The following is an 18,208-nucleotide window of genomic DNA, read 5'->3' as shown; positions in this document are numbered from 1 at the left end:
AAATCTTGCAAGTTTTAGCTGCCTTTTACTGTGTAAGTTCTATGAACGGGCGCACGGCAACGACCAAAAAAGAGCCAGAACCATAGCCAGAGGCAGAAACCTCCATGTGAAGTGTGTCATCAGTTTAAGGTTTTTGTGGGCAGCACTCGCACACAGACGGCAATCCACTCATACTAACACGCCGAACACGCACACAGATGCACAGGCACAGATACAGGCTCAGAGGGCCGGAGAAAACGATACGGAATACGGAGCTCCACTCACGAGACCGAGCAGCCCGTATTTTCATAATAAACAAATGGGTTGTATGGTTGGTTGGCTTAACTTTCGGGCTGCCAGCAAGTCGCAGATAGCAGATAGCGACAGCCACCGCTCCGCATTTGTTAGCGCAAATCAGTGCTATTTATATTGCGGCAGTGGAAAGGTATATGGCATGGTTTATCCTGGGCATATCTCGCGCCATATCTGAAGCACCAGGCCAGATCCCCAACGCCCCCGGGGGCATCACAGTGCGTGGTGCTTGTCAACACGCTTGCCAACTGCAGTTCGCCGCCGAGGGTTGCATCCAATTTGCTGAGATACTTGGCTACTGAGATGCAAATGCAGATGCATCCTTTCTTGAGAAAAAAAAAACAACCCTCCAGCTACCTATTTGCAATACTTATAGCGTGAAGCGTAACATTTGTCTTCAAAATACATTTTTTTTGGGAATGGTAGGACACAACTACGTAATAAAATAAGCATATTCACTCACAATTCTTATCTATACAATTTTCGAAGGTAAATAGGTTAAGATTGTGTTACGTTAATTTCAAATTTATAATAAGATATCAAATTGTTAGTTTACCCATAAAACCCAACCCAATTATTTGTAAAAGGTATCTTTAATTTACAGGCTGCGGGTTATCAGCATTCGCGATATGCACACAAAAGTTGCAATCTAAAGGGAGCAACTTCCGTTGCAGGTTGTCAATGCAACAAGTTCAAGAAGCGAAAACTTTACGTTGCCTATCGCAGCGTCAGAACCGCAAGAGACGGCTAAAAGTTGTGCTATCTATGCCATCAAAATTGAGATACCACCACCTACGCCATCGTCCTGCAACTTCTGTTCGGTTCGGTTCAGTTCGTTTCTGTTCTGGCTTCTGGTGCGGCACAATAATAAATTTATTACGAACTCTTTGGCGGGGCGTGTCGACGTCGTCATCGAGCTCCAGAGCTCCAAGTTCGCTCTGGATTTCGCCTACGATTCCTTGGGTGCGTGCAACTCAAACTCCTGCCATTTGGTTGCTAACCCGTAGTTATAGTGGCATGCTGCGCTTTAATAAAATATTATCATAAACGTAACGGAAGCTAGTTTTTCATATGCTTATATTCCCAGCCCGTGGAAGAAGCTTTCACAAATATCCGTATTTTTACTCCGGTTGTGTTTCTTTTCTCCGCCCTGTAGGATAGCAACGGGAGTAATATGTTTTCATAAATCAAATGTACGGAGCGTTGCTCAATATTTAATGTTTTGCCTTTCGGAATTTATACACATCAGGAATGTGGGGATTAAATTTGAATTTATCTCAAGTAAAGCCAGAGAGCACGACACTCATGAATATGAAAATCGTTTCTTTTAGTCAACTTCAGAATTTTTTTTTAGTTGAAGAAGGAAGCTATTTTTCAGGCCATTGACTTTGGATTAGCTTCTATTTAGTGCAGAAAATGAAATATTTTATAAATGACTTTTCAGTGGCTCCGAATAAGGAATTTAATTTTGAAATAAATTCAGCAGCCCAGTTTCGGGTTTATTTGCTAGTAAACTATGATTCGATTCCCAAGAATTCTCCACTGGCATTTCGTTTCTCTTTTAGCCGGAAACTTTCCTTCTGCTTCTGAGGCACTCGGATATTTTTATAATTTATTGCCAGCCACGAATGCACATATATGTACCTGTGTATTTGTCTAGCTAAATCTAGGGGAATGCTTTTCCGGTAGTTTTTTATTGCTCAATCGAGAATCGGATAGTGGGTGTGAGTTAATGGTTGGCTACTTTCTTTCCATTCGACAGAAATGTCGATGGGTTGTTCCTTTTGGAATATGTCTGAATGCGAGTGTGAATGGCTTTTTTATGCCCACAAGGATACCATGCCACATAATATATGCCTTATTAATTGGAAATGCGCAGCAGGATTATCGACTAATACGTGGTGTAACACAATGCTTGTCATCCCATAAATGTCCAACGAGTTTCGACGAGTCGAAATTGCTAAATGCATTAACTATAATTGGCTTTCGCCTAATTTCGCTTTTGGGTAATTAGACACTAATGAAACCTAATAGACCTCGCCGTGCCTCCAAAAGCCACATGTCTAAGCCTCGGGAATTCGGAGAAATCAGTCAATAAGCCAACAACCGCTGGCAGTGGATAACCACCTCGTATTAAACAAGGACAAATTGCCTGTCAATCTACGTGTAATTTTTATAAATTTCCAATTGTGTGCCAGGCATTTTTTCCTTTCATTCCCCACCGATTTTCCCCTTTTTTCCTGCCATTTTTATCGTGGGGTCGTAATTAACAGCACCAAGGAAACTAGGAAAATAGCGAAAAACAAGGAAAAGCTTGTGTAATGTAAGTCACTGCTAATGAACCCATCGCCGGTTGCTAGTGGATGGTGCTGGGAGAAAGTGGGTGGTTTCGGGCACCATTTAGTGGGTGGTGCTGTTTGGGTGGTGCCAGGTGAGACAGCCCATGCTAAAATGGCTTTATAAACAGACTGGCTACAACTCGCACTCCTTGTTTTAGATTTTTATTGCTAAACTTTGTTTCTTTGGTTGTTGGGCTTGATTTCATTTTTGCGCTCAGCACATTTATTTGGTTAGGCACTGGGAAAAATAATCAAGAATAGCGTGGAAAAGTGTTGATCGTGTTAATGAATTTTAATTCACTTTTCCATTAAAACCGATTCAATCCGAATCGACTTTTAATGCAAGATAGCGTAGTTTTTGCTTGCTTTTCATGCTGTTATCTTTTCCCATATAGAGATAGATGGTAATGGAAAAATAGCAAAATAGAGCCATCGACTATTTTCCATATCGAAGCCAGTCGTTAGCGCTTGTCGACTTTCACTTCGCCCATTCTCATGCGACACTTTGAATGTTTTAAATGGTTTTTTATTGCCTCGCCCCTCGCCGTTTCCTCGTTTTCCGCGAATCCTCGCCTGTATCCTTGTATTCGCCCTCGTCCTGCCTCGCTTCTGCATAAAATTAGTTTAATCACTGTTTTCAGACTCGAAAGGGGACTGGCAAAGGGGGGAGGTGAGGGCGAGCCAAACCCATAGGTAAGCGTAAATAATGTCAAAGCAGTGCAACTCTGGAAAAGGACATCGCCCAGCACCGCCCACCCGTCGGTGCCCCTTCGCCATCGTGCTTGGTGTCAATAGAAACATTAACTGGGCGTGCTGACAAAATTAGCACAACAATTATGCAGGTATTAGTCGAAGTTTTCTCGTATTGTGGCTCTGTATTGCCTGGACTGACTCCCTTTGGGAAAGGTCCTTCGGGGCGGAAACAATGGAAAATAACGTTTGACAGGAAAGAAAAGGTTCTATCAACACGGAAATAGGTGCCATTTGCTCTTTTGTACTTCTTTGAGTACATCATTTGTGTTTCTTATGACAAAACTTTAGAAATTGGGTGGGAAATTAGCACATTGCAAGGCGTGTTCAATTTAACACATTTTTAGTCATTGTATTTTACACAAAACTCTAATCAGTAGAAAGTCGCATTTGCATGTTTAGGAAACAGAAGAAACTTAATTAAGTTTAAGTGCGTTTCCCCACATTCCATTAATGTGAAATGCATTTGCTATTTTATAAATACGATTAAATCATTTCATCTCTGCATTTCCTTAGGTCATCATAAAGTCTGAAAATATTTTGTGGTAAACCAGTTAGGCAAGTTACATAAATGAATTTAGTCTATTTACCTTCATAAACATTTTTGAAATGCTGAGGATATTTACATTTTACCAGCCACAAAATGGAGAAATGATCGTCTGCCAACTACTTGTATACTTCTTTCGAGAAATGCAATATATGAAAAAGCAAGTTCATAGACGGGTAAAGTAAAAATACTCTGTAGAAATACCATTGGGCATTATAAACTGCAAACCACTCATTCACCAAATAGATTCTTTCAAGTAGTCGCAAAAACTGACATTGCGTATACGACACGTGGGCAGCAGTAAAAACTTAAAACGCAGCTCGTTAAACGGGACAAGAAGTACTATACGGAACAGGTGAGCGTACCCGTGTCAGTTTTATCAATTTATCTTGTGACCGAGCGTCGTCAACAAAATGCTTATAATGTGCTCCAATAATTGCAATGGTCTTTTATTCCTCTACTTCGCAACAACAATGGTGGTCTTTCACCTGGGGGAGAAAGTGGCAAGCGGAAGAGGCAGGTGTGCTCGACCAGAGCGAAATGTGCTGTTGTCATGAAACATTTGTCACAATAAACTTTATTTGTTTTCGTGTACTGCATGTATACCTGCACGGAAAATAATTGAATGGAAGTAATTACTGCATTTAAAAGGTTCACTTCGATTTTTTAATTACTTGTAATAATACTAATAAATAATTTATCAATTTTACTACTAATAGAGGCAATCTCCGATATAAATTTAACCTTACAACTTGTTTGATGTATTACTATGTACATTTTAATGAAAATGATTAAAAATCTCTTTTTAAGATCTAACAAATATTTTGCGAGACACAGTCGGTTTAAGTATTCTAGTAACCACATTGAAAATAATATCAAGAACTCCGCCATTCTTTATAAAACAAATGCTCATCTTCGTTTCCTGTGTACATCCTGGCGTGCTTTATTTGCTCTCCGCTCGCTGTGACTGCGACGATATTTGCGAGTATGTGTTTAAAAGTTTCCCTAACTTGTTGTGGGTGCTGGTTGTTAGTTCCAACTATATGTGTGTGTGTGTGTGTTGTGGTGTGTGTGCGTGCTGGACGCGCATAAGCCGCGCTATAGGCGAAACCTTCCCCTGCCCGACTTTAAGCCCACCTGGTCACCACGTGAGGAATCCCAGTCCAGGACCCCACAACGGTGACATTTGTTTGCATTTAAAAGGGGCAGGATGTCAAGCATTTAGCATTTACCATTTAGTATTACACATTACACAGTTCGTAATGTTTAGATGCTTGGCGAGCCTGGTAAAGTGGTTGTGGCAAACAAAAAATGTGAAAAGGAGAAATTGTGCGCCAGACACGTGTTGATAATGATTATAATTAATTGGCTAGTTCATTTTAATTAGACTGAAATGCCATTCGGTTTCATAAAAACGCAAACCCGGCAAAACTTGTTGCCGTCGAGGCTTGTGGGTTTATGTTAGTTACCTGAATCCTAGCTGCCACCCTTTCGCCGTTGTAGCGGTTGGGATTGAACCATCCCTTTGTGGAGCCCGTTACGAGGACGATGCCGAGCAGGAAGAACAGAATCAGCGCGGTAATCACGAGCTTGGCACGCGTCGATATAACCATTGCCATTTTGTACGATATTTACACGATTCCGATTCAACACCAATTCGATATACAACACTTAAAGCACTACGAGAAATCAACGCCAAACGAAATGAACAACAACAAACAACCGGCGACGAATAGAATTGCCTGAAAGAAAATGCATAAATTGGAATATTAATTAGCTGAGGGTGGGTATATTGCTTTGCCACCATCGACACACACAAATGGTTTGGTTTTCGCTTTCACTTCGATTTTAGTATAGTTTCGTGGTTCGGCAGTGATGGTAAGCTAATCCTGGGATTATTACATTTTCGAATTTAAGCCGTTTGATTTCTTTTTTATTTAATACAGTTCCCACGTTGGGCGCCATATACTGGTTCATGCTGAAGTGAGACCCTAAAAATTTGGTCTGTACCCTGTTATTTTCCCACGTACCGATAGCCTCTTGCCATCTCTGATTATTGAGATGTCGGCAAGTGTATTTGACCCGCTTGGACTTTGGCTTAGTGATATTGCTGGCGCTGATGCTGATGCCTAATGGCTTTTGTGGCCAAGTCTTAACCTTGTGAACTTCCCTTGCCGCGCCAACATGTTTCTGTTGCTGAGGAAGCAGGAAGGTGCTTTCCCTGCCACAAAGCGTTTTTGTACACATGCCACAAGCACTCGCACAAGGAGCTCACACCCTTACCCTCACCCACACTCATACTCATACTCACCCTCACACGCACACGCCCCTTAACAGGCACTCGACCAAGGACCCCCGACCCTCACGCTTACTTCCTGTAAACGCTACAAATGTAATACGTTTTATTTAATTCTGCTTCCCGTATTTTTTCCTTCCACCCGTCGCTTGTCAGCATTTTCTCACTGATTTGCGGCACCAGGGGTGGCGGCTGAAAAATATGGTTGTTTTGGTGGCGAAAAGGCCAATTGATACCCTCTAATAACAGATTTAAACAGCATAATGTTCCATTAACGTAACTTGACCATTAACGAAAAAATATGTATGGTTACTTTTAAAAACATCAAAAAAAGTATTTCGCCTTCAAATCACCACGAAAAATTCACAATCGAAACGGCAAAACCCAAAAAAAAACAGAGGTAGCAATTGAAGTAAACTTTTTAAAAAGTTAAGCTGCCAACAAGTTTGGTTGAAAAAAAAAAATATTGAATTATAGCAATGTCAAAGGCAAGGAATGAAGCTCTGAAAATTGGTCACATGTTCGCAAGATGTCTTGCTACGACTTTCGCTACATTTTGTGTAATTTCTTTTTTTCTTGGCAACCGCATAAAGGCATAAGCCAAATGTTTTGCAGCGGGTTCTGGTGCTTACGTCCTTGAGCCAGTGCACCCCCGAAAAAACTGAAAGTAAAATGAAAAAAGGCGAGCAGCAACTTCTGCCAACCTACATAATTGCGGCAAAAGTTGGGCCAACACACACACACACATACTCTTAAACGTACAGGAGATGCACAGATACACACACGCACTCACTCACACAACAACAACTTATTATGGGGCTAAGAGCTGGCTCACAAAAGTATGCTACAGTCAGCGCATAATTACGATAATCGTGTCAGTCTAGAGCCACCAGCAGCGTCCACGGGCTCACCTTAAGTCTTTAACACCCAACCACGCCCACAGCCCCATCTAACACGCCCACCTTTTGGGCCTTCTTCGACTTCGCTTCCCTTTTTTTTCGGTGCAGAGGGAGGAGTGAAGCCAACCAGTTATTGAGTCAACGAGTCGGCGGCGGCGTAACACAAAGTTTGTTGCGCGCCCAAAAAGTGGAAGCCCAAAAGGAAACTTTTTTTATGCCAAGTCAAGCGACTGGCCCACACCTTTGGATCGGATCCACCCATACTCCGCCCCTCCTAAACTTGGCATTCTTCATGCAGCATTAAAACTCTGCGACTGCAGGCACACAGGCAAGGAGTTTAAGCTTAAAGTTTTCTAATGAAATTACCTACACCCTGGCACTCAGACTTACTTTTAATGAAAAGGGGCAAGCTTGTGCTGCCAAAAAAAAAAATAAAAGGTGGCAGGACGATAAGAAGGAAATTTCATATCTTTTGCCAAATTAAGTACACAAAAATGAGTAACGACTTTTGAAGTTGTCATGGTAGTCAGAAAGTTAAATCCTGAAAAAGGCGAAAAAAAAACAAAGTTACAAAGGACAATAGTTTGAACGAAACCCTTTTTCGGACATTAGCGCCTAATGAAGATAATGGGGCGACATATTTAAAAAGGGTTCTTCCGTCCCCCAAAGCAACGAAATCTAAAAGCTTTTGTGCAAAGTCATCTCGTGTGAGTTTTGGGTTTCCTCTGCTGCCTTTCCGTTTGACATGTAATTTTTAATAAGCACCGTTTTCCGCACAAATTTCCCTTTTTTTATGTGGCCCCGTCTTTGTCTGCAGCTATCTGTGACAAGGTCGGAAAATGGTATAGGAATGTATCCACGGAGTGGGATATGTGTCACACATGTATCCTTAATATGAAGGCGGAACAAAACAAACCGTCAGTGCAAGAAATGTCTAATGCCTAACCTCAGGCCTTTGTGACTTTTGTAAGCGTTTGATCGATAAGCCCGACAGCTCCTCCCATCTACACGTGTACATATACTATATATATATTTATATATATCTACATAAGTATCCAAGATATCCCCATCATATGGGGTTTTCTTGAGACGCGTGTTCCCAATGATTAAAACGCGCTCATGAAGTCTCTGCCTAATTAATAACAACCCAAAAAATTATGGGCAGAAATATGGGGCGGTCCTATCAGCTCGTATAATTAAAGTCAAAAATTTGCATAATTTATGTTTATTGGTGACGCCCCATTTGGTTGGTTGGGCGGGCTTTTCGCCCCTTTGGGGTAGCTATAAAATTACAAAATAATCATAGTTTGTCATTGCTTCTGTAGCATAGCCTTGTGTCATTGAAGATGTGTTCGTTTGGTTCACATTATTTTGTAAGGGTTTTATGTGGTTACCAGAACTCAACAGCCCCCATTAAATTCATAAAAAATAGGTACCGAATATGTACGATTTTAACGGCCTGCAGCTCTAGACGTAATAAAAAACCCATTTATGGACATAAACACAAAAGGTATGTGCATGTGTTATTGCCTTGGGGTACGAACTCTCATGGCCGTCCATCAAGCGTAAATATATGCGGTAAATGAGTATCGAAAACCAGATCCGTCGTAAAATAATGCTCGAGGAATCAAAGCAACCGGCTGACTTTCAATTATTTATTACACCATTTCCAGTTGTAATGTATTGTCCACACATTTTTCAAAATGAGAAAAGAGAGAGAACACTTTTTGAACCAAGTTTTCCAACGCATAGAAAGCACACTGACCAACTAACAAACCACTAAAAACTATTCGATATCCGACGAGTGCAGAATGAACAGGACCTGAGTGTTTGTTGAAAACTAATTTCCAGCACAATTGATTGGCAGTGTGTGGATGGCTGTACTTGACCAAAATATGTAAATAAACATTGCGAATTGAATTTTGAAATTGTGCCAGCATAATGGATCCTAATATTCTATTATGATGATAAATTGTTAAATTTACAAATCAAAATTACATATTGCTGAAAGCGAAGCTGACGCAAGTCAATGTTACAAACAACAGCAAAAACAATCAGCCTGTGATATTTAAATGCATATTAGCAGTGAAAACACACAGACCCACATGCACCCAGTAGGATTTACATGAATATTTATGATCACTTTCGGCCAAGAAGATGTGCAGAGCAAAGTTTGTTTTGTAATTGAAATTTTGCTGTGCCTCTCGTGCAATTAAATGCAGTCAAAATGGCCAAGGACTTTAAAGTTTTAGCCATAGAGAGATACTTTTCAGTGCGCTTAGCATACTTTTCGGAAGGGTTAACTTTCGCTCTTTATGCCAAAGTGCCTTTTGTTTGATTCACCGCCCGATGCCTATTCAAATCCAGCGAGAGAGCGCCTCGTCTGCCAGCCCTATTTTATTTAATAAATAAAACGTATTTTCCTTTGCCTTTCGGCCATATGCGAAGAACGCGAGGCGCAGAAGTCAAAGACAAAGGCAGGCAGGACAGCCCACAATATTATAAATGTATACATACATATTACGCATACGCCCCGTGCTGCTTTAATATGCATATGCAGGAGCATAACGGAAAAGTGCGCGAGTTGGGGAGCTTGGATGTTGGGAGCTATGACGCGGGATTTGGCCAACTCTGTCAGTGGTTAGTGACGCGTCGGGGCAAAAACTGTTTTCGCCGAGCCCTAATGAGTTTGCCATTGATTTAGGCATGCCAGGGCAATCCATGCGGCGCTATATCCTGCCTATTTGAATCCTGGCCGGACTATGGGGTTTTATTTTCAGTCCCGACCTGGCTTGACACAATTTATGCGCTAACCATGCACACTTTGTTGGGCGACTGCCCAAACCATTTGTGTGTACGAAGTAGCTCTTATATCTGGCCAGCTAGCCATATTTACCTTTAAGCCGAACGCACTGGGACCATTCACAACTATTCACTTTAAATGATGGTATACGGGTTCGAATACGAAATATGGGGTTTAATCACGCGCACGCAAAATATTTAATATGTTGACAAAAATCACAGATAATTTAATTGCAAATACTTTGCTGTATTTATAGGTATGTGTGTTTTGCTTTAAAATTTATAGTAATTGTAAATTATGTATGCCCATTTTTTCATACTCATTTGTAATTACAAATGACAGTCGTGTCATGTGGGGTCTTTATTTGTAATTTTTATTCTTTATGGTTAAATTGCTGTTCGTTATGTTTCTTAGCTTTGACGTCGTGCTGTGCAATTAATTCACTTTTTCACACCGCCTGCATTCTGGCATTGTGCAATTGATTGATTTCCATTCGAACAAGCTCGCTGAGTGGAGTTTTTGGTGGGGGTTTTGGACAGTGTTTGGGTTTATATTCGTTTGTTTTCCACCACTATTTCTTGAACTTTTACAACCGGCAATCGCAACGCGAAGACAAGAAACGACGACGATAACAAGCAGAACAAGGATAAAAGTAATTGCAGTTTTGATATCTGGCGTATATCCTTGCCGTTGATAAGTCTCGCAAGTCTGAGACTTAACCCAGTTTTTGTTGCACGATATGTACTCAGTTATCCGCTTGTGATATGATCGATTGCTAGGATTATGCTTGGGGGAACACACTACAATGGCAGTTTAAACTTCCGGTTCAGTCAGGAGTTCAGCGGTCGAACGGTTTTCAAACGCTTACGCGGCCTCTCCTTCATCTTTGGTCGCATAATTGAATTTTAATTGACTCGATTCCGGGCCGGTCGGTTCACTTAGGCGAGCATATTTCATTTGGCCATATAAATCACTTTCATTTTTTGCGGCTAAGCCAGCACAAGGGCATCATTTGCAGTTGTTTTTGGGGCTATAATAGCTACGGCAGAAGTAGCAGTAGTAGTATTGGTAGTAGTAGTGCCAGCTGCCACCGCACTCACGACGTCCGAAAACCAGGACGAAGACGAGCAGGACGAAGACGACAAAGACGACGAGGATGTGGATATGGACGTGGACGAGGACGAGTACCGACCGCACGGCAGCAACGATAGGCTCATCTTTTAACCGGCCGCGTGGCCATCTGAACTGCTGGAAAACGCGAACGCAACTGAAAAGGTAAACGCACTCGCAGCCCAAGGAGGCCCATCAAATCACAGCAATCTGTTCGTGCCACAGACAACACATTGCTCCTCGTGCCAGCTCGAATCGTTCACTCGGTAGCTGAATCCCAACGAGCGCTGAATTCGCTCCATCGAGAGAATCGAGTGTCGAGAATCGAGTGAGTTATTCTCCGGCCAACGGGGGGTATACGCAATACTCAAGCCCACATGGCGTATACGAATCGCTAAGGGAAGTTTGAGCGCTTTTGAGTGCCTTTGAGAGGTTGCCAACTTTTTCCGCCAGATGGCCAAGTGGCGCCACTTTTGGGCTGACTCAAGTCTTAAGTGGTGAAAAGCTTTCAGCTATTGCTGAATGGAGTTGCACAGCAAGAAAAAAAAGTGCTACACGTTCTTTTACAAATAAAAACATTGTTCAAGATAAAATTAGATAATTCATAGAATGATTCAATGTTCTCCCTCGTATTAAACGAATTAATAATTTCAATGATATATAAATCACTTACTTAAGTTATAACTTTCTGGTATTATTGTATTATTACGCATAAATTTACATCAGCGACCTAAAGTATAGATAATTAGGTCATGTTTCAGTCCGCAAAATAATGTTTTCCAGGAATAAACCATTGTGCTTCTGACCACTAATTAAAAATCCACTTAAAATGGATTTCTAAACTCAACCCCTACGGTAATAAAATGGCACTTCAATTGAATATTGGGCAACTTTTAGGTGCTCGATAGCGTTTCGAAAATCATTCCCCTACAATAGATTGCAGATCAAAGGCATAATCAAATTGGCCGCCGCCAGAACTTACCTCGAATTTTCCGCCAATAATTGAGCCCGCCTGGCCAATATACAGAGTGGACGCCGAATCGAAGACCAATTCAATGGGCTCCCTGGTGACCAGAGTGGTATTGCGCAGCTCGCAATCGTAGTAGAAGGACACTTTGTCGCTGAGCACCTGGAGGGCAATCGAGTTCCACTTGTCCGGCACATGAGCCACGCCGAAGCTGGCCAACTTGCGGCCGATGTTCTGGTCCGCCTGCGTGTAGACCAGCGATACGTTGTAGCTGTTCTTCACGACGGGCGATAGGTGAACGCCCAGCTGGACGACCGTGTCCAGCGGATTCACCACGCTGAACAGGTAGCCGCCCTTCAGCGAGCTCTGCCGGAAAGTGATGAGAATGGCGAACTCGTAGAGCTTCTCCGGTAGGAGCATTCGATACGGCGACTTCACGTCCGCCGTCTGCAGGAAACGGAAGGCGGGGAAGCCGTCCTCCGCCTCACCGAACTCGATGCCCGCGAATTGGTTGTTGTTCATGATGTCGGTCAGTGTGTATTCGGCCAGGGCATCTGAAAAGGTAGCCAAGTATGTGTTATTGCCTTTATTACGAAATTTTTGGTTTTATTTTGGTTTTAGCGTTAGGTATAAAACAACTAACTTCAGAAACTATTTAATTGGCATGTTCGCAAACTTCTAATGGCTTGGAATTTTCTACAACTTTTTTTTTTTTTAATAATGTACTTTAAAGGCAATCGCCAGTATTTTTACAAATATTTCTTAATTGCTTTACATATTTCTTAAGACGGAAATATTACAGTTTGAGGTTCACTGGAGTGCAATGTGTGTGCCCAAAAGTATGCTACAGTTTTGAACCATTCCGCAATCGCAATGCAATATGAAATTTGCAGCACCTAAGCTCTTTTCTTCATTTCTATTTAATACTTATATATTACTAATAGATTTTCTTAAGTGCTAAAATTTAAAGTTAAAAAATAAAACAATAAAGAGTCGTACTAACCTTTAATGGACTGTCCAACCAGCTCAAAAGATCCTAGCACTGGAACCAGGAGCGTGCAAATCATTGCCAATGCAAACATTACGCCTTGTAGCACACGCATCTTGAACAGAGTGGGGAGTCTGTAAAAAAAAAGCAATAAAAACATAAGCTGCCATCCGTTTGAATCTGTAAAATTATGAGATTAAAGCGGCACTTCCGTTTCGCTGGGTAATCAATGCACAAATGTGGCCAGTTTGGGATTGCATTCGCAATTCCGCATATATGCATACAATTCCCCTCCACTTTTGCGGACACTTGTGCGTGGAAATAAACCAACCGCAGACACTTTATGCGCCGCCCGCAATTATGGGCACCAGTATTGGCAACACGAGTCGCACACTTGACTCAATGCCGAAATTATATGCACACGGGCATCCCTCCACACGGTTTTTGGCCAACTTGGCTGGCTGGCCATATTTTGTAATTACCTCCCCGGCAAAACCGCAATGCTCTTGTCCCATTCCCATTCTCATGCCCATACCCATGCCCTTTCCGATTCCGATTTCCATGCCATCGCACACACCCAAAAAGATAGTTCATCTGGAAGCCACACAACTTTGCGGTCGGTCTTCATTCATTCGCCAAACGAAAATCGTAGGCTTCGGTGGAAAAAACTATGATTCATTCATTGGGGATCGAAGTTGTCAGATTGCCGGGAAAGATTAACAAAATAATGGTAATTATGAAGGGCAGATCGCTGCACACAAATCAAATGAGAATGTTTGCTAAACTTCACGATCTTTTGATCATCGAAAAACAAGGTGGTCACACTCATATCGTTATATAAAAATATTTTGAGCAAATTCGTTTAAATAAAATATATTCAAGCTGTTCAAATGGGCAGTAATAAATATTTTTTTCATACTTTATGCTTAATGCTCGTTTGTGCCCAATTAAAATACATTGTCAAACAATAAGCGTTCAATAGCCCATTAAAAATAGTTTCCTGTGTGTCTGTTTACCTACAAAGTTTGGGGACACACCTAGAGCTCAAATGAGCCAAAGATTAAAATTACTTTGTTTATGAGGGGCACTGTGTCAGTTGAAATGTCGGAGATCAATGTGAATCATTATCCCACAGCTCTAATCGCTCAGCCTGTCTGTGACCAAGGGCAGCCTGATAGCCCCATTCTATTGAGAGTTTCCAAGAAAAGTTCAGCTGCTCCATACGTCATGTGTGAATAATTTGAACACAATAGTATTACACAATTAATGGGCGCCACTTGCCCAGCAAACTTAGATCCAATCTACAGATACAATTTACATTCGGAAACTATGTCGCTGACCCCGAAATGTCTGTGGACAATTAATATTTATCAAGCCCGACTTAGCAGCCCAACAAAAAGAATCGAAAAAGAGAAAAAAATATGTTTGAAGTCAACACTTTCACTCCACGTTTGCTGTGTATGAAATGCAAATTACTTTCAATTGTGAGCATCGTGAAAAAGTGTATTCTTGTCTCAATTTGTAGCTGACAACTGGCTCAAAATATTTCGGCAACCGATGTTCAACTAATTGGGCAATATAATCATCAATTCACATAAAAGAAGTCTTGCATCGAACCGCCGATCTATATCTTAATTATTCGGAATAATATGCATTTTTTACGATCATTTTTTAACAACAAATGTCATAAAATGGCAAGAAAATACACCGAAGATAAGATATTAATTGCATATTAATTTCATGAACTAACTTGTAGAAAATGGGAAGTATGCCATTTTTACTTTTCTATACCTTCCTCTAAAGTTTCTTTATCCCTTATGATTTTTTATAATTTCCATCAAATCAAATACAAACATGATTTGTGACTCACTGCCTTTGCAGTGTTTTATATTGCTTGGTAATTTCTTTAAAAATAGAAAACATGAGAATAGTGAACAATTGCGTCACGTATAAAAAAGAATTACTTCAGCTTTCGATGCGAACGCATTCTGAATGAAATATCGTACTCTTTTTTAAACCAACAACACACACTTCATGTGCTGCTGTCTACATTACATCATATTTGGCCAAAAGTCTTTCGACTCAAAATAGCATGTTCGGCAATCTGCTTCAGCCACTTAATGACATCATTAGGCGCCAAAAACAAACAGCCATACAAATTGAACAATCCCCCCTAAAAGGGGAATGTGATTTTCAAGCATTATCATACGAATTCCTGGCGATTTTGGTGGCGTGTCTTTCCTGTTTCTTGCTCTCCTCGCAATTGGCTCCCTGACATAATGAGGCAGCGTTTATGCAGTTCACAGACGGCGAGCCGCACATCACGTGCAACATGGACCGCGTGGCCAATGTCAGCGGCGACCCCTTTTGGCCAAGCTCCACCTCGAGATACAAGTTCTCCACTCCCCACTAGGAATCACCACTCCATACAGGCACAACTGGGGTTGCATTTATAGTTCGGATATTTCTATAAAATTAAATATGAAATATATTTCTTTATACATTCTAGTATTGGCGTAAAAACTATTTATTTAAGGTGAGAGAGAAATCATAGTTTAAAAATTTATTTATATATTACAGCATTTATAGGTATACGTTGCTTATGATAATCTAGAGTCACTATTTTATATTATATACAAATCATTTGTTTTAGGTGTGTGACTATTTAGGCTTTTATAAATTATAAAATTTATTTAAGTACCCATAATAGGCATTTAAATATACATTTAATTACCACTGCTCTGGTTCCGAATCCAATTATGCACACATATAAAAACAAAACAAACAATCAATCAGTAAAATCAGCTGCACCACTTCTGTAATTTTAAGACTTATATTCCCGAGACCTATTGCTGTGCCCTTATCTGTATATATATATATATGTGTATATATATATGCACCCGATTGTCTGACTCCCGGGAAGGCAAATAATAATACTCCCGGCTGTTTGTTTAGAATGCGACGCACGTACGACCGATTATTGAGGCCTAGTCGGCAAACTTGGGCGTGGACGGAGCTCGGCTCATGTAAATGCCCACGAAAGTGTCGAAAGAACGGTCATAATAAATAAAACACCCCCCGACTGGGCCAAAAAAAAAAAAAGAATAACCCAGCTCCCATGTATTTCACTTATGAATTTACGAGTCATTATGATTTTCCGCTTTTGCATCCGCTGCTCAGCATAACCATGGCAGGCCATTTGGCCCGAACCGTATGCAATTCCCAAAACCAATAAGCAATCAAATTTTATTCAAACTAGCAGCAACAGCTGGCACTTTTTTTGTTTTAAATCAAAATAGATCCCAGTGGTTAGTGTCGTAAAAAGTTGCGCACGTCAAATTCAAAAGTCGTCAGAGCGTTGCACATTCAAAGGCGGTAAGACTGTCAAAAAAAAAAAAGAAGTAAGAGATTCAATGAAGGGAAACTCCCGTAAAAAGCGCAAAAAAGTGAGGGAAAATTCTAATAAAATTTTATTTTCAATAGTAAATCGGCTCAATATGACTGAGGGGCATATGAAAGGGCTCTCTGGTCACAGACGACGACCAAGCAAAAGAACCAAAACTGTGCCACTATGTCACTTCAACCGGGTAGAGCGACCAAAGACGAAAGAAGCCGCAGTGAAATACCCTATGAAACGGTATAACAGAATTCTTAGAAAGTATGATTTTTGAAAAAAAAAACTATTAAAAGAAAATTAAATCTACTTGCAAAAAACTACGTGCATATTTCAATTATTTTTATATTGATAAAAATCGTTTAAAACTTCAGTTCGATTTTACAGTATCTATGTTCTAGAAATCAGTTCTTGCATTGTTATTTTACATGTGTTTATTAGAAAATTTAGAAAATTATATTTGTAGTTGACTATATTTGACTATAACTTATCAGAGAGTATTCCGCATTCGGCTTTCACTTAACAGATTTTCCCAGGGCCCTGTTTCGTTCGTCGCGCACTTTTTGTCGCCGGCTCTGCGACCCTAAGTGAACTATTAGCTTTGTTGATTTTATGTTTTCCAATTTGTTTTGTGATGTATTTGCTGTGCTGGGACTGGAATGGGGGGATGCAGTGATGGGGATTGGGGATCCGGATGGAGAAAAGAGTTGCCTGTCAGCTGGCGTGTCGCCTGCCGACGTTTATTGGCCTTGCTTTATTTGCTACGCCCCGAAACGCCCAATCCGCATTTTGTTTGATTTAAAGGATTTACATGCCAAATTTGGCTTTATACATTTTAAGGGTTAACACGTACACGCACATCCACACAAAGGCAAACAAGTGATTGGACTGACTGTTTAACATTTAAAGTGCCTTCATTTAAGGTGGGAAATATTGTACAAACAGCTTAGCATAAATAAACGACAATGCATTGAAATACAAGTTGCCAAATCCAGAGCAACAGTAACCACTTCCCCAAAAGACATTCAAGCCAACACCAACTGTTGCATGCTGGCCAAAAGTGTGTGAGTGTGAATTGGATGGATGAGCGATAAAGGCCCAAAGCGTAATTCGATATTGGCCAGCTGACAACCAAAATCGGAGGTGATGAGTGGGTTTTCGTTGCAGAGGCATAATAATTATAAATTGATGATAGAGGCCCACATTCAGGCCAAGAAATTTAAATGACCCAGTGATATGTTCACAGAATGAGAAATTATGTTTCTCAGAAAACATTAAATTTAATTTTAAATCTCGCCAAAGAATAAATATCATAGGGAATATAGAGCATTTTTTAGCAATACCAAACCATATTGATCATGTCACTCGCAGCTGCAATATATTTTATTTTTTGTTTTTTGTATTAAAAAAATTCCTTTTGGTAATTTTCGACATATTTTTTCATAAGCTATTTATGTGCCAGAACAATGGCCAAGTATGCAAACAATCGAATTGCAGGTGCACTATTTACCAATCAAATTCTTTAGTACTCGGAACATTGAACTTGCAAGTTTTTCCTGGTAATTCCTCAAAAAGTCTACATCTCCTCACTGTTGGGGTCGTTGAAACATTTAGAGAAAAATGTGCAAAAATAATATATTTGACTTTCTGACAGAATCAATGGCAAACAATGAAATATAAATAACAAAATTCCTCTTATATTTAAAGGCTTACTGCCGCAGGCAAGCGATTAATAATGCCTCAAACAATGGCAAATAAATAAACAGAATTACGGACTAGGAACTTTTTGTGCCGGCTTGATGTAAATTTGGCTGTATATTTTCG

General features: G+C 40.5%; 1 protein-coding gene across 15 annotated transcripts in view; it reads right to left on the bottom strand.

Annotated features, from left to right (window-relative positions):
* Mp (Multiplexin) overlaps nt 1-18,208 on the bottom strand; it is a 54,657-nt gene that overhangs the window by 28,205 nt on the left and 8,244 nt on the right. For 8 of the 15 annotated variants that reach the window (NM_001300032.1, NM_001300033.1, NM_001169887.2 and 5 more), the window contains exons 3-4: nt 13,006-13,124; nt 12,018-12,556 (exon numbers count right to left, since the gene is read on the bottom strand). In NM_001300032.1, coding sequence (NP_001286961.1) covers nt 12,018-12,556; nt 13,006-13,105 — 639 coding nt within the window. In that variant the 5' untranslated portion in view covers nt 13,106-13,124. Of the gene's footprint in view, nt 1-5,396; nt 5,670-10,018; nt 11,196-12,017; nt 12,557-13,005; nt 13,125-18,208 lie in introns of those variants that run through there. The other 7 variants (NM_001300031.1, NM_176294.5, NM_001169888.2 and 4 more) reach the window with 2 other exon arrangements.

This window comes from Drosophila melanogaster, chromosome 3L, assembly GCF_000001215.4.
Source record: "Drosophila melanogaster chromosome 3L".
Lineage (NCBI taxonomy): Eukaryota > Metazoa > Arthropoda > Insecta > Diptera > Drosophilidae > Drosophila > Drosophila melanogaster.
Note: the sequence above shows the minus strand (reverse complement) of the source record. Positions and strands in the feature narration are given on the sequence as shown.